This window comes from Postia placenta, assembly GCF_002117355.1.
Source record: "Postia placenta MAD-698-R-SB12 unplaced genomic scaffold POSPLAscaffold_10, whole genome shotgun sequence".
Taxonomy (NCBI): domain Eukaryota; kingdom Fungi; phylum Basidiomycota; class Agaricomycetes; order Polyporales; family Adustoporiaceae; genus Rhodonia; species Rhodonia placenta.
The window spans coordinates 988,402-1,002,242 of record NW_020169841.1 but is presented as its reverse complement, the minus strand read 5'-3'; the positions used below and the strand labels follow the sequence as shown (position 1 = coordinate 1,002,242).

General features: G+C 53.7%; 5 protein-coding genes across 5 annotated transcripts; 1 reads left to right on the top strand and 4 right to left on the bottom strand.

Moving 5' to 3' along the window:
* Positions 1-194: 194 nt before the first annotated feature.
* Positions 195-5,702, top strand: POSPLADRAFT_1075118 (hypothetical protein; the record flags this gene model as incomplete). Its single annotated transcript, XM_024482780.1, has 18 exons — positions 195-474; positions 529-558; positions 615-720; positions 772-925; positions 976-1,654; positions 1,705-1,832; positions 1,882-2,006; positions 2,060-3,335; positions 3,394-3,565; positions 3,617-3,659; positions 3,710-3,888; positions 3,943-4,235; positions 4,289-4,360; positions 4,414-4,668; positions 4,731-4,806; positions 4,866-5,137; positions 5,190-5,427; positions 5,485-5,702. 18 exons carry the CDS (start codon positions 195-197, stop codon positions 5,700-5,702), a joined length of 4,596 nt encoding a protein of 1,531 aa, XP_024337262.1.
* A 177-nt stretch (positions 5,703-5,879) lies between these two features.
* On the bottom strand, positions 5,880-6,232 carry POSPLADRAFT_1047901 (hypothetical protein; the record flags this gene model as incomplete). Its single annotated transcript, XM_024479384.1, has 3 exons — positions 5,880-5,901; positions 5,977-6,077; positions 6,131-6,232. The coding sequence occupies 3 exons, from the start codon at positions 6,230-6,232 to the stop codon at positions 5,880-5,882; spliced, it is 225 nt and encodes a 74-aa protein (XP_024337261.1).
* Positions 6,233-6,363: 131 nt separating this feature from the next.
* POSPLADRAFT_1075116 (hypothetical protein) lies at positions 6,364-8,759 on the bottom strand (the record flags this gene model as incomplete). The annotated part of the gene is made up of 13 exons (XM_024482779.1): positions 6,364-6,614; positions 6,675-7,058; positions 7,115-7,273; positions 7,327-7,369; positions 7,420-7,520; positions 7,580-7,629; positions 7,683-7,754; positions 7,807-7,819; positions 7,873-7,935; positions 7,990-8,095; positions 8,160-8,279; positions 8,333-8,423; positions 8,475-8,759. The coding sequence occupies 13 exons, from the start codon at positions 8,757-8,759 to the stop codon at positions 6,551-6,553; spliced, it is 1,551 nt and encodes a 516-aa protein (XP_024337260.1). The 3' UTR covers positions 6,364-6,550.
* A 369-nt stretch (positions 8,760-9,128) lies between these two features.
* POSPLADRAFT_1147674 (hypothetical protein) lies at positions 9,129-10,859 on the bottom strand (the record flags this gene model as incomplete). Its single annotated transcript, XM_024486090.1, has 4 exons — positions 9,129-9,673; positions 10,161-10,336; positions 10,397-10,509; positions 10,581-10,859. 4 exons carry the CDS (start codon positions 10,857-10,859, stop codon positions 9,129-9,131), a joined length of 1,113 nt encoding a protein of 370 aa, XP_024337259.1.
* A 416-nt stretch (positions 10,860-11,275) lies between these two features.
* On the bottom strand, positions 11,276-13,549 carry POSPLADRAFT_1090496 (hypothetical protein; the record flags this gene model as incomplete). Its single annotated transcript, XM_024483081.1, has 4 exons — positions 11,276-11,320; positions 11,378-13,236; positions 13,292-13,461; positions 13,515-13,549. Coding segments are annotated over 4 exons (2,109 nt in total), but the record flags the coding sequence as incomplete, so codon positions are not given.
* Between the last annotated feature and the right edge of the window lie 292 nt (positions 13,550-13,841).

Below are 13,841 nucleotides of genomic sequence, written 5' to 3'. Positions count from 1 at the left end.
CCTCAACTACCCTGTCTACAATTGTCTACAACAAGCTAGCCCCAAGTGACTTATTGCGCGACCCTGGACTGATAAGCCTTGGAAACTCGATGTTTGGACTCGAGCAGCAAGCTACGAAGACTACAAATACAGAAGTCCAGAGGAAGAACAGCCTCGCTCACAGCGCAGGAGATGATGTTGCATGCGCCACGTTTATGGACTTGACTGAGAATAGACCCGTGGCATCCAGATCAAACAGCAACCTTGACCCTCATCGTGCAGGGGCTGTTGTCTCAGGGTCCGGCACAGGCCGTGTTCGCACAGCCCATGAAGTGGATCCCACAGGCGACGACAACACTCGCGATAGGCCACTGAAAAGGCGTAAGACTGATAGGGTGTCGCCACCGACTTCTCTGCCTGTGCGACCCAGGACACCGAAGCCGTTCGTAAAGTTGAACGTGCGTGGCACAATAGAGGCTGTCTTCTCAAGTGGCGGTGAGGCTATAAGCACTGTCGTGGTGGCGGTGGACTAGCTTACGCTTGCACCAGTATCTGTCTTCGCAGCGGCACCAAATGAATGTCAGTGCCACAGTACAGTGGGAGGATATGTGCCGTGTTCTCAATATGAGCGTTAGTATGCGGCAGGCTCGTCATAGGCACTCTTGTGCGAAGTATAGAAGACGTCCGGAGATCATTGTCTCGTGGGCCTTCACAAAAGAAGCTGGTATTGCTTGTAGCAGCGTCAGTCTGTCCAAATGCGAAATGCGCGCGCATTGACTCGCTTCTCAACAGGGGTGCCAACGAGTCGAGACAACGCGCCAAGAATTACGCGACATCAGGCGATTTTGCCAGCGTTGGCGTGTTCCACGAGTCAACATCGGAACAAGATTATACCAAGGAGTGGGCTCGTCTCGCCGACAAGGATCTCATCATAATTGCCCGAGATGTGGGAACCGCGCTCTACCTGACATGCAGTTGTACTGATAACCCCCACAGCCATTCTTGTCATCCTTGCGGACGAGGTCCATTCAGGTCGTACAACTCGCCACCATTGTAGTCGACGATGCTCGATGCTTACAAGCTGACATCGAGGAACTTGGTCGATTCTACCAAGCCGTAAATGTTGTAGAGAGACCGCATGCACTTGTGGTACTAGAAGCGGCTGACATAGAGGAAACTGACATTACTCTCTTTGAGCGGTACAAGGCGCACATGCTGGCGAGCGCATGCCAGCCAATTGCTGATGACCACTATATTTCGTCACCTTTCTTCATGCGGCGCCCTACTCAATGCGTCAAAGAATACACCCTCGATCGATACACAAGCTTGGAGACAACATTGTCCCGGAGACTATGGGAGGTTTATCAGACCAAGTCAATCCCACCGCGACTATACATGCAAGCGCAAGAGGTACTTACGGAGCTGGGGCCATGCGCCGCCGAGCTGTTTTGGAAATTCGCATTGGGCAATAAGTGGCAGGTATCCTCGTCATCCTCAAGTAAAGACACCATGATGGATGGATCAATCCAAGAGGTCGTCAAGAAATGGCAATTCCGCGAACCGTGTCCCTCAGGGCAGCCAAGTAACACTAACATGTCGGCGAAATTCCTTGTGCTCGTGGGATTGTTGACTGCACAGCCGTGCTCTGCCTCAATATTCCGAGCGGTCATCTTAGGTATGTCGAACCTTTCTAAGATAAATGGAACCCGGTTGACCGCGCCCAAGTCCAGCGCAGGGTCATCGCAAAAATGGTTGCAGAAATGTTAAGCATCTTGGCGCAGGTCGGCACGCTGGGCAAGCTGAAGCCTCTAGCAGTAACAGCAGATGAACCACTCGTGGATCCACAAATCCAGGTAGGTTCCCCCGTTTCACGTCGACGTGCGATATTAAACGAGTTTATAGGAGTCAGTTATGGAATACTTCAAAAATGGGACATATAATCTCCTCGTGATTACTAAACAATTCGAGGACATGGACTTCCCCCGGTCGCAAACATCGGATAAGCCGTACTGTCATATATGGATCAAGTGCGTGGCCTCCGTTCCCTGTAGATGTAGTTCGTTCCTGAAAGAATGCCTAGTTTTGACGTCTTGGAGAGCGATCTGTCTTTCGCATTCTCGTTTGGAACTTGTAGCCCCCAAGGGCAGATTGTGCATATGGTCAACAAAGACAACGCCGACCATCGACGCATGGTCTCTCGTTGGCAAGATCTTGACAATAGTATGCAGGAATGGCTGGAGTCCAACATACACACAGCCATGAAAGGGGGCACAATGCCCCCTCGTACACTGCATGAATCACTTGATTCTTGCCGCTTGGACATAGACAGTGAAGAGGACGAAAGCACTCCCTGCATCAGGGATCCCACGACTAACGCCACGTTGATCAAGGCGGATGCTCTGACCGTCATTTATCGCCTTGCGGCCAGCATGCAGAGCGACAAAATCTCGTACTGGTCACGCAGTTTCTTCGAGTATCGCAAAACGGAAGACGCTGGCTCTGACTCGTTTGTTCAATGTATGGTCTTCTTTCCTGCGAGTTGTCCCGTCTCTGCCGTCATTGGCCCCTCCACTGCGTCCAGGACAGAAGCAAGGCGACTCGCTTGTTTCAAAGCTTGCGAGACTTTGTTCGAACACGGTGTTCTCGATGATCGCTATTTTCCTCACAACCCGCAGCCCCATGTGCTATCTTCAACAGACACATTTACGACGCAAGACGGTAGCCCGGGGCGTACCGCTGTCGCTTCGACAGGCACACGTAGTTACGAGAGGAAACATCCGAAATTTTGGAAAAACACTTCTAGGACAACGGTCTGTCGTCTCTATCCCATGCTGGTCTCGGTTGGCCCTTTGAAAGACAGGTTCAACGCCCCGATCCTCATTTTCGCAAGAGGACCTCTTCCTACTCTCCGGATGTTCTCAATCTTTTCTGACGGTTCCACGGCCAATGTTCACCTGCGCAGGACTGCGCCTCTGGATCTTAATGATGAGCAGCTCGGTTTTTTGCATGAGTTCACTGTTCGTGCCTGTCGAACAATTACAAATAAACCGTATACCTGCTCGCAGGAGAGCATGCCTTATTTCATAGCACCCCTAGCTGCTGCATTTTCGAAGGTCCTCTGCGACGAATACGAAAGCTCTGGCATACCGGATGTGGACAACTATATCGCCTGGGATTTGGTCAGGGCCGCAGTAAAAGACTTCGTCGTGCCTCTGCTGTCGGACGCGAGACAGAGCCTCGAAGACTTTGTGGAGGATGCTATCCTTCAAGATAGGAAGGTCGAATTCACGAATCGATTCTTTGCGGAGCGCATCAGGCCAGATTTGACGCCGCTGAGCAAGGCGCACGACAGCCCAGTAAATGTTCCGATATTCCTACGTGATCATGTTGACAATTCTCCGATATTGTCAACAGCGCGAAGAGGAGTATCCAAACTTCCTGGAATATTGCAAAGCACGAATCAAGGACTTTGCAGGTCTGAAGGATGAGCATCAGTCGCTAATCGAGGTGTCTCCTGTTCCAAACGCAGTCAACAACCTGAATCCGACTGTCAAGGTTATACCGTCCTCGAAGACGCCAGCTAAATGTGAGTCAGTCATGACTACCTAATCCGATGCATTGCTGAGACACCTCTCAGATCTCATTCCCGAACTCGTCTTCAGGCTTACTATTCCAGCAAGGTGTGCCCGACCATGATTGTCCTTCGAGCGCATTCCTCATGCACGTACAGCGTCTTTCGCACAATCCTCCTCGTGCCATCGATTCTCAAAAGGATCGACGATCAGCTCCTCGTGAAAGAGCTCAATATGCTTTTCTTCCGGCGTACAATACAGGAATCTGCTCTCCTTACCGCCCTCACGCCTCCGTCCGCTAGTGTCCAATTCGACTACGAGCGTCTTGAACTGTTCGGTGCGCACACTGCCCAATGCGCATTCTTCAACCTCTACTAAGCGCGTATTGCAGGTGATGCCTTACTGAAATATGTGGCATCTATCTATTGTTTCGTAACAATGCCAGGTGTTCGCGAGAATGCCCTTCACGTCGCGCGACAGGACATCATCAGTAACAAAGCGCTACTAGCAGGAGCAGTTCGGGCAGGTTTGCCTCCCTACATCCAGAGCAAGCCATTCGTCATTAAGACTTGGCAGCCAACGCCAATGGCGGCCGCGGATGCTGTAGCTGGCGCCACCTCTAGAACAGAGACACAAGTAGGCGCAAGCATTCAGCAGAATGTCCCAGGAGGAGAAAGTAGTCAGGTTGGTGTACGTGAGCTTCTGGAAGTTCACCTGTCTCTTATTTTCTCAACTAGGCCTCAAAAGTAAAACGCGGTAAGAAACAAAGGCAACAGGACGAACAGGACACGCAATGGCTCGGAGATAAGGTAAGAATATTGCCATCCTGGTGAACTCCTTTTCACCCTTATGAAATCGACAGACGATCGCGGATGTTGTGGAGGCTATCATCGGCGCGGCATACCTAAGCTGTGGCATTCACGGCACGCTCAATGCTATGAAGAGGCTGCACGTGAATATCCCGCGCGTCGAGCACTGGTCCGACTTTGCTCGAGAGATGGCGACTTCGCCTTCTGCATCTTCTGAGTCGGTCTCTGCTCGTTCTCACGAAAACACAGCCTTGGAGACTATCTTCGGATGTCGTATCCGGAAACCGCAGCTGTTGGCTCAGGCTTTGGTCAGTGATTCATGCAGATGCCAAAATATCCCATCACAGGTGTCCTGAGATACTAGTTGCAGACACATGCTTCCGGTGCCCGAGGTGGTCACGGTTATGATCGCCTGGAGTTTGTTGGAGATGCTGTTCTTGACTTCCGTAAGCCTCTTTTTCTCATCAGCACCTCACCGACTATCAGTTGAGCATCATGTCCACAGTGGTCGTCCGGTATATTTATGACCGTCATCCGAACTTGGCCCCCGGCGGTCTTACGTTGCTCAAAAGTGCAATGGTGTCAAACCATGCGCTGGCTGCATTCTGCGTACATTCAGGCATCTATCAGCACATCCGACATGCATCGCCCGAGGTCGGATCCGCAATCAGAACTTATGTGCACAAGCTACATACCGCTCGAGAAGCAGAATATCAGGCTGCGGCGAGAGGGAACATGCCGCCCGGCCAGTATTGGCTGGGAATGGATCCACCCAAGGTGAGCAAAGGTAGCCCTTAGGCGAGACACTTAAGAACTAATCTCCGGCCAGATACTTTCCGACGTCGTGGAATCTATTGTTGGAACGTTGCTCATTTCCGATGAGTTCTCTGAGGAAGGGGTTGCGAAATTCTTCGAGCGAGGGTTGAAGCCATTCTACGACCAGCATGTGAGGCTGCAGAGCCTTTGTCCACATCCGACCACGACACTGTTCGAGCTGTTGCAATCGCATGGATGCCAAACCCACCGGATCAGTAAGGAGAAAGACCAGACGTTAGTGCGTTGCACAGGTAAGTCCGAACACAGAGCTATAACAGTCTTGCTGGGCTCACGGATACTATCTGCAGTCATAGTCCATGGTGTTACTCTAGCCATAGCGGAAGACGCACTCTCTTCTGCAGCAGCGCGAGCCGTAGCACTGAGCGCTCTGGACGCACTAGACCGAGACCCAGATTTCATGACGCGCACATGTGACTGCAGGACAGTACAGCAAAGCAAAAAGGCGAAGAAAGTGCAGAAGGAGCAGCTCGGGTACGAGGAGAGCGACAAAGTCGCGGGTAGATAGCAGGCGCATTGCATGCTCTCGTGTTTGCCGCATGTTTATCAGGTATCACACTGCCGACTTCGCACAGGCAAGGCACCGCACAAGCATGTATACAGAGCGTTCATTATTGCTTCGCGGTAGCTGTAGAATCCTCTAGTGGCATCTATGGACTCGGCGAATCTCCGTGAGGACCACACGTCATGCAGCGCCGGACTTCTTCCTACACGCCAAAAACAGTCAGTCAGTCACCTGCTCTGAAAGCGTGGGCGACAAGCCAGCGACACCGTATACGCACAGCTGGTACGTCGCAGCACCGAACGGGATGGCGAACCCGCCAATGAGATACGCGGCGACCTTGAGCCCGAACGTCTTCTTCTTTCCGTCGAAGGGCAGGTGCTGCTCTCGCGTCAGAGTTGCCTGCGAACGACGCGAGCGGTCATACTACGCACCTGGTACACTCCGTGTCCGTGCGCAAAGCGCATTGGCGTAGAGGCGGGCGCGCGTTTTGCGGCCTGGCGGAGGGGGGCACTGGCACGGGCGAGGAGCGTCATGGTGAGTTGTGCAAGATGAGAGACCGTGGGAACTACGTCGAGCGGGCGTTGTGCGGCAAAGGCGTGCTGCTCATCGTCCGGGCACTCCCGACCGCGTTCGTGCCCTTTATTTGCAACTGGAATACGATTCAAAAGTGTGTAAGATTTCTGTATTATTCCTGCGGTACCGTACAATACTACATGTAATATAAGGTCTGTATGTTCTAAAAGATGCGTAGCTGGTATGGACATGAAACTGGTCTAATACAGGGACGAACGCACAAGAACGTATGTATCGTCAGTAGCACATTTCAGTAAACGATGCTGATGTCTGGGTAGTCATGACTTGACCGCAAAGCGCGACTTCTCCCTCAACCGTGCACCAATTTTATAGTAGATGAATCTAGAAATAGATAGACTATCAGGACACCTACGGGAGGAGTATCAGGCGAAGACTACGTACGGAAGCGGCGTCATGAGCGTGGTTAGCCCCGCAAGCAGCGCCGTCGCGCCCACCGTCCCAAGGCGATCGTACATCTGGCCTGCAAACAGCGGGAACACCGCCGCAAACGTCGACCGTAGCGCGCTGTTGCTCGCCATCGCCGACGCCGCAATCGGGCGATACGCCACCACAAGGTACGTGAACGTCGATGTGAAGATGAAGTACACGCCCGCGCCGAATGGCACCGACGCGATGATGGGCACAATCCACGGTACCGCAGGGTAAGTGGTGAAAGCAAGCCAGAAGAGGCCTACAGGTGCGAGCACACCCCCGACCTGACCCATCACGAGCCGCGTCTCCGGGGGTGGTTCTCCGTTGTACTTCCGTGCCTCGTAATGATGGAACCTACAGGCCATGCGCCGTGAGAACAATCACATGGTAGTTGGCATGATGGCACGTACCGATTCCATAATGGCTGCGATGCAAGTGCTGCGACCATGCCAATTCCGATACCAAGGAACGACATGCCGGTGTCTTGCATGCTGAATCCGTGGCCGTTCTCGAATATGATCGGGAAGGCCTGGAAGGCAAGATATAAAATACCCAGGATCAACGCGTTCCTTAATGAACTACACGTCAGAGAGCAATGTCACAGAACGCTAGAATAGCGTACCACGTGTCGAGGAACAATGCCATGCGATCGTAAAAAAGCAGCTCTGCGCAAAGATCAGAGGCTTTCCATAGTGATGGTGCCTTGGAGACGTACTGAACGGCGTATAGCAGCTGACCATAATGGCATGGGCAAGGCTACCCTCTCGCCTGTCAAGCGGGGCCCAGTATTTTTCATCTCCTGTCTCTTTGCGTAGCCTGTAAGCCAGCGAAATCAGCACCGAGTCAAAATATTGCAGGTTAAAAGCGGGACACACTTCGCGGCCTTTTTCTTCAAGAGCACAGGCTCGTATGTTTCGGGTACGAGCTAGAAGACTTGATCAGCGTCCGCAACGCACTTGAGGGCCGGAGCTGACATACAAAGACAAGGAGCAGGATTGTAACGAACTGCCAAATGAGCAGAACACGATAAGTCCAGCGCCAGTCGACATGCTGACACAACCGAATTATAAGCCCACTTCCATAATGCATGACGGACACTCACTTGACAGATAAACCTATGGGGAGCTATTTGAGTGGTTATTCAAAGACGAGAGCATGTAAGCTTTACCCTGAGATGAGGGGACCTACGACGGGTCCGAGGAAAGGGGATATGGTATATACGGCCATGGGACTACCAGAGCGTGAGCATCCAATCGCATCCTGCGGTAGCAATAATTGGACGTACTTGGCGACCTTCTGGCTTACAAATAGGTCACTGACGCTGCCGCCGGCAACACTGAGAAACGCAGAACTGCAGAAGCCAGTGATGAAACGGAAGACGAGGAAGGTGGCTTGGCATCAATCAATAAGTCAATCACAACCATGACTGAATGCTGAGTGTAGCATTAAACATACCGATATCAGGGGGGAAGGTTGTTGGGAATGTCAGCACCCAGAAGAGAAAATAGGACACCAGATAGACGATGTTTCGTCCGTACACTTCCGAAAGAGGTCCAACGAGGAGAGGCCCTAGGCCTGGCACATAATTGTCAGATGAAAGTCGGTGGTACACAATGCATGCGGCTAACCTAGACCCTCGACGTATAGACTGATGCTCAGGATGGTCACTTCATGGACAGTGTGTAGATCCCGAGCGAGACCCTCCTCTGTGAACGATGCCTAAAAAACTGAATGAATAGAGAAGCCAACGGACCACAAAAAATAGCATACAGCTGAGGAGGCGAAGGTCGCGCACAGGGCCGCGGAACTGATCACGAGAACGATGGTCCACTTCCTGAGGGCCGAGAATGCCTTTGGATCTTCATCGGGGGTTAGAACAACTCTATACTTGTCGTCTGAGAGGGTATAGGGAGCGATCGTAGATGGGGGGACGCCTTCTTCGTCCTCATGAGTCTCGGGGGGTGTAGGCGGCTGGGTGTCGTTCGCGCGCTGCTTCTTGACGTCATTGGTCTTCTCGACATCGGGTGGGAGCGTCTCGGACGAGTGGGTGGACATTGAGGACGACGACGAGCTGGAGGACTATGAAGCAAGGCCGTGCATTGTACAGATATAGGAGAGCAGGGAAGGAAGGCCATATGGGTATTTGACATGTTGAGTAATCGAGAGCAGCGGTCGAGCTCCTCCATACTCGGCCGCCGTCCGATCCGATCTCGCCTTCCTAACAGGCGCACATACATGCCACCTCGCTTTGGCAGACTGCTTATATTTGGCTTACACTATCCTTACGAAGCAGCGCAAGGCGAGATCGTCAAGCAACGAGGAAACAGTGCACCCCATTGCACGCAAAGCATTATCCGACTGTAATACGCTACAGCAGAGCAACATGATTCCCTAAAGAGAGCCATGGCTGATCCTGAGAGGACATCATGCCGCACGGCTCTCCGCACCAGGGATGGCCTGATTCGGCGCCTCTGGCAGCACCAGGTTCCGCAGACGCTCCCGTTTCTTCTCGTCCTTGCGCGCCTTGCGGATTTTCTTGTGTCCCAGCCTCGCCTCTGCACCCCGGTTCTTCCATCTCCGCTTCTGCTCACCCTTCCGCTCCTCCTCCAGCGTGTGCCGCCACTTCCACATCGCCTCCGCTCGCGCCTCACGCCGTGATCGCCCTTGCAGGTCCTTCAGCTCAGCGGCGATCATGTCATTCAGCATCGCGCGTTTGTACTCCTGGTGTGCCTGCCAGCGCGCTTGCTTCTTCGCTCGTGAGTGGGGGTTGGCCAGTTCTTTTGACAAAAACACCTCGAAAGGCTGCGACGCATCGTAAGAGTCAGAGTTCGGCTTGCTGACCGCATTGAAGTATTCATCTTCGGTTGGCGCTCGGGGAGCGGGCTCTCTGAAGTGGATGTAAGTAGGCAGAGCCGGAGGTGTGTAAGTGATCTCTAATACGGCATCTTCTCTCGTGTCGTACGGTCCGGCTGTAATCAAAGCGTCAGTTCAGGATTGATAAGTTCAATGGATTGAGCGTCAAAGAGATTGTGGTCGCCTTGACAGACGCCTCTGCTTTCCAGTGCAGCAGCACTGAGCAGACGGCGTGAACAGTCAGTTGATATGCAATAACCGTTAGACACCAAGCCCTGCCCGAGTGGAACGCACTCAAGTGCGTGTCGGAGATGCCGTACATCGAAGGCTGACCTGGGACCCTACACAATTCCGCGCCGAGACGCCGACTTCAACTGAAATCAGCACGGAGTCTAGTTCTTGCGGTAAGAGCGGCTTTGGTCTGTCAATAAGATAGGGTCCTTCGGCCCTTGCCATGGTGTGCTCCTATATGGGCACTCCTCTCTTCCGTTGCGGAGAAAACGCCAGCATCCTGCCGCAAATGGCAGACACGACTCTGCCCTACAACCAGCAGAGGCGGCCTGCCGAAATATCTCCCAGAGTATAAAATGCGAGTCAACTCACGCTCTGGTACGGGGGGCTTATCCCTCTTTGGCCACGAAATGTGTATTCGGTCCTTTTCCCCGCCCGCAAGGTGTGGTAGTCGCGGCACAGTGTTGACCGCGAATCGACTCCACTCGTATCTGTATGTTGATTTCGCCCAGGACGGCGATGACGTAGAAAGGCGCGTCGCAAAGACGCTAAGGAGCAGCCTATCAATGTCAGACAGTAGTCCCCGTTACGAATGCACGCACGGCAACGTCTGCGGCTCCGCCGAGCCCTCCTTCGGCGGGAACTCGAACTTCCCGATGAACAGCTGGCACTTTGCGTACGGGACGTTCTTCCCGCGCTTCATCTGTTCCTCCGGACGCACCTCGCTCTGTACACCGCCCATGCGGGAGGGTTACACGCACGGCCGTGTCATCTAATGCATGGCGCACGCACCTTGTCCTGCTCCGTCTTCAACATCACCCGGTTGCTCAGCCGATTGATCATGTTGACCTCATAGACAGTGCCCGTCGGGTCGCCGCGCAGGCGCACCTGGTCCCCAGGGACGATGTTCCAGTACTTTATTCTGTCCTTCGGCTTGACGACGTGGGTCTTCGGTTCGAACCAGCCCTGACGCTGTGTCCACCAGCGCGGGACGGGCTGCAGATGCCGGAAGTCGCGCGTGAACCCGATGCTCGTCCAAGCATCGCGCACCTGGGCTCTGCTGAGGGCCATAACTAGGCGGAGCGCAGAAAGAGTCGGACGACTGTGAGCACTAGGTGCAGGAGAGCAGCTTGCTCACAAGCTAGGCAAATCGTAACGTGTAGATCCAATCTGACTTATGTAAGCGGGGACACACAACTCGATCGCGGTCACCTGGTCTTCCCGATCGTTTGCAGACACGCAGTCGCGTTGGAACGCGTCCTGCTCAGCTGTGCTTACGGACGCAGACCGAGCAAACGGATAACAGGAAGGGAAGAAGTTTATTCTCAGTTGATGATTACACTCATGATGGAGAATGCTACAAATCTAGTACTAGTACAAGCAAACTATCAAACTGGACATATAGATACGACGATGACCCGGCGAAGATTAGGACGGTGTACCAGTAAACCATAACACTAGCTTTGTGCACCCTGCCGTGGCGCACTACTCCAAGCCATCGACGATGAGCTGGGCTCCTCCGATTCCAATGTCTGAAATAATCGAGTCAGAAATTATTACGCAAACGATGAAACATATTTGCAGCTCACCTCGAGGAGCATGCCCAGCACATTGTCCACCTCGCCTGGTGGAACACCGCCGCATCCTGCACCAATGAGTCGGCGGTAGTCAGCCATGCGTCCGCCCGTCCCAGCCTCCGCCTGAAGCTTGACGAGGTCGTCGAATTTCTCCTTCCTCCGCTTCTTGTACACGGCGAGCTCTGCTCTCAGCTTCTCGCACTCCGTCTTCAGCGCCTCCGGGTCCATCGGGACGTCCCCGTGCAGCGCCAGCAAGTCGGATACATCCTCATCTGTTGGCGAGGGTTCAAGCTGGCCGCCATTCACATCCCGGATTGCCCTCTCGCGCTCCTCCTCATCCTTTAACCACTTCTCCCACCCTAGGCGATATCGTTTGCCCATCTTCATGCGCAACTCCTCCTCGAGCGTGCCGAGGCGCTGTTTTGCCTGCGGCAGCCCCTGCGCCTGATTTCGTAGGTGTGCAACCGAACGTTGGCTTTCCAGGATCTCAGCTTGGATGTTGCCGAGGAGGGCGTTCGCTTGGTTAAGATCGCGCTCCTTGTCGCGAAGCTCCTGATCAAAAGCACCGGCCAGACTGTCGAGCATCATCGTAGCGTCATTGACACAACGAGTCGCAGCCTTCTGGCCGGTCGAGGAATGGTGCAGTGGAGGTCGATCACCATTCATAGGCCCGAACGAATAATAAGGAGGGGCCCCGGTCGGAGGAAAGCCCGCTTGCGCGTTGCGAAAGGACATTCCCAATGCGCGAGACGGCAAGACCGGTGAGGAACGAAACCGCTCGTCTTCTAGAATGTAGTCCTCGGTCGTTTTGCCGTCGCGGTTCGCGATTTTCGGGTTTGCGCCGTTGTCGATGAGGAGTTTGACCAGCCGTTTGCTTCTACATCGCGCTGCCATCGTCAGAGCGGTCTCCCCATCCTCGTCCTGGAAGTTGATGATATCCTCCAATTCTCGCGGAAAGTCGGCTAGGCGGGTGAGGACGGTTTCCATGTAGTATCGCGCGGCATGAGTTTTGCCTTTCGTCATCGCGACATCGACGATGTGATGGAATACAGTCCTATTGCTGTTGTCGATGTTGAGCGTTGAACGGTGAAGTAGTTCGTACAACTCCGGGAATTTGCGAACGTCGTAGTTGTTTGCGAACATGACACTACGCATCAGAGCGGTCTGACCTGCTTTGTTGACCTTGAAAATGTCGGCACCGGCAGTTAATAGAAGCTTTACAATTCGAACACGACCCATGGCACTAGCCCAATGCAAGGCAGTGTGACCATCGTCGTCGATGGCCATGTTGGGGTCGAAATCGAGAGGGGGGGTTATCAAAATATGGGGTATCTGGTTTGTGTCGGATATGAAGTACTCTAGTATCTGATCGCCGTATGTCGACGGATCATGCGCGCCATTTTCGCTCGGTGCATCGTACTCATGAATGTCGTTAGACACGCGCTGTTTGCGCTTCCGGTGGTTTTCCGGTGGAGGCGAACGATAGTCCTCATCGACGCCGTTTGTAGCGACAGTCGACGGTACCGGGCTACTCCGTATGGGGGACGGAGTGCGCGAGCTCGACGACGCCTCAGATGGTGAGGGTGTCATCGTGCCATCCTCTGAGCCACGCGCGGAAAGCGTCTCAATGTCTGAGCCATCAGCTGCGGTAGGTTGATTCTTTCGTGAAGATCTTGTGTTTATTGAAGAACCGTGGCCGTCCGCTCCTCCTCTTCTGGAATTGGGTTTGGTTCCCTGGGCAGCCACAAGATGTTTTGGGGCTAACGGAGGGCTATTTGCCTCCGGTTGAAAGTCAATGAGCGGTCGAAGGAGGTCTTCACAGCCATGCGCTTGGCTTAGCTCCAAGCCCCTGGGCAGGGGGATCCAAGTACCTGTGGATCGTGTACTTGAACAACAGGCCATGTCCTCACACGACGTAAGACGCACCCTGGTACTTCCCATACCCCCCCTGGACCTTCTCGTGTTCCCCCTTCTGTACTTCGCGCTCAAGAATGCGGGTACGCTGTGGCTTGTCAAACCCTGCGACTTTGAGGATCTGCGTCGCGTTCATCCACCCGTCGGAACGGCGACGCATGACGGCGACACCCTTGCACATCCTGTTGCAGAAGGTCAACGGTCAGGCGCGTCGGAACACGAAGAAAGACCCTACATCTCGTATACTGGAATGCCACTGTACGTGGCCTGGGGAAAGGCTCCTTAGTTGCCTTGTCCGAGAAGGTACCTTGGATACAAGCACGACATACCTTGAAGATCGTGATGTCGGGCATTTTGGTCTACTTCAAGTTCGTGACGGACTACAAGGAGCTATGGCCGAGTGCTGTATACCAGGAAGCCAGGGTAAGACAAGGGCGGCAGCAAGGATAGCCGCGACGGAAGGACAGATGTATCCGTCAGACGCGTAGGGAGGATGGCGGCGCAAATGACAAACGCGCCGCGTCTCCGGAAACGGGTTGCCACTGCACACGTGCTCTCGCAG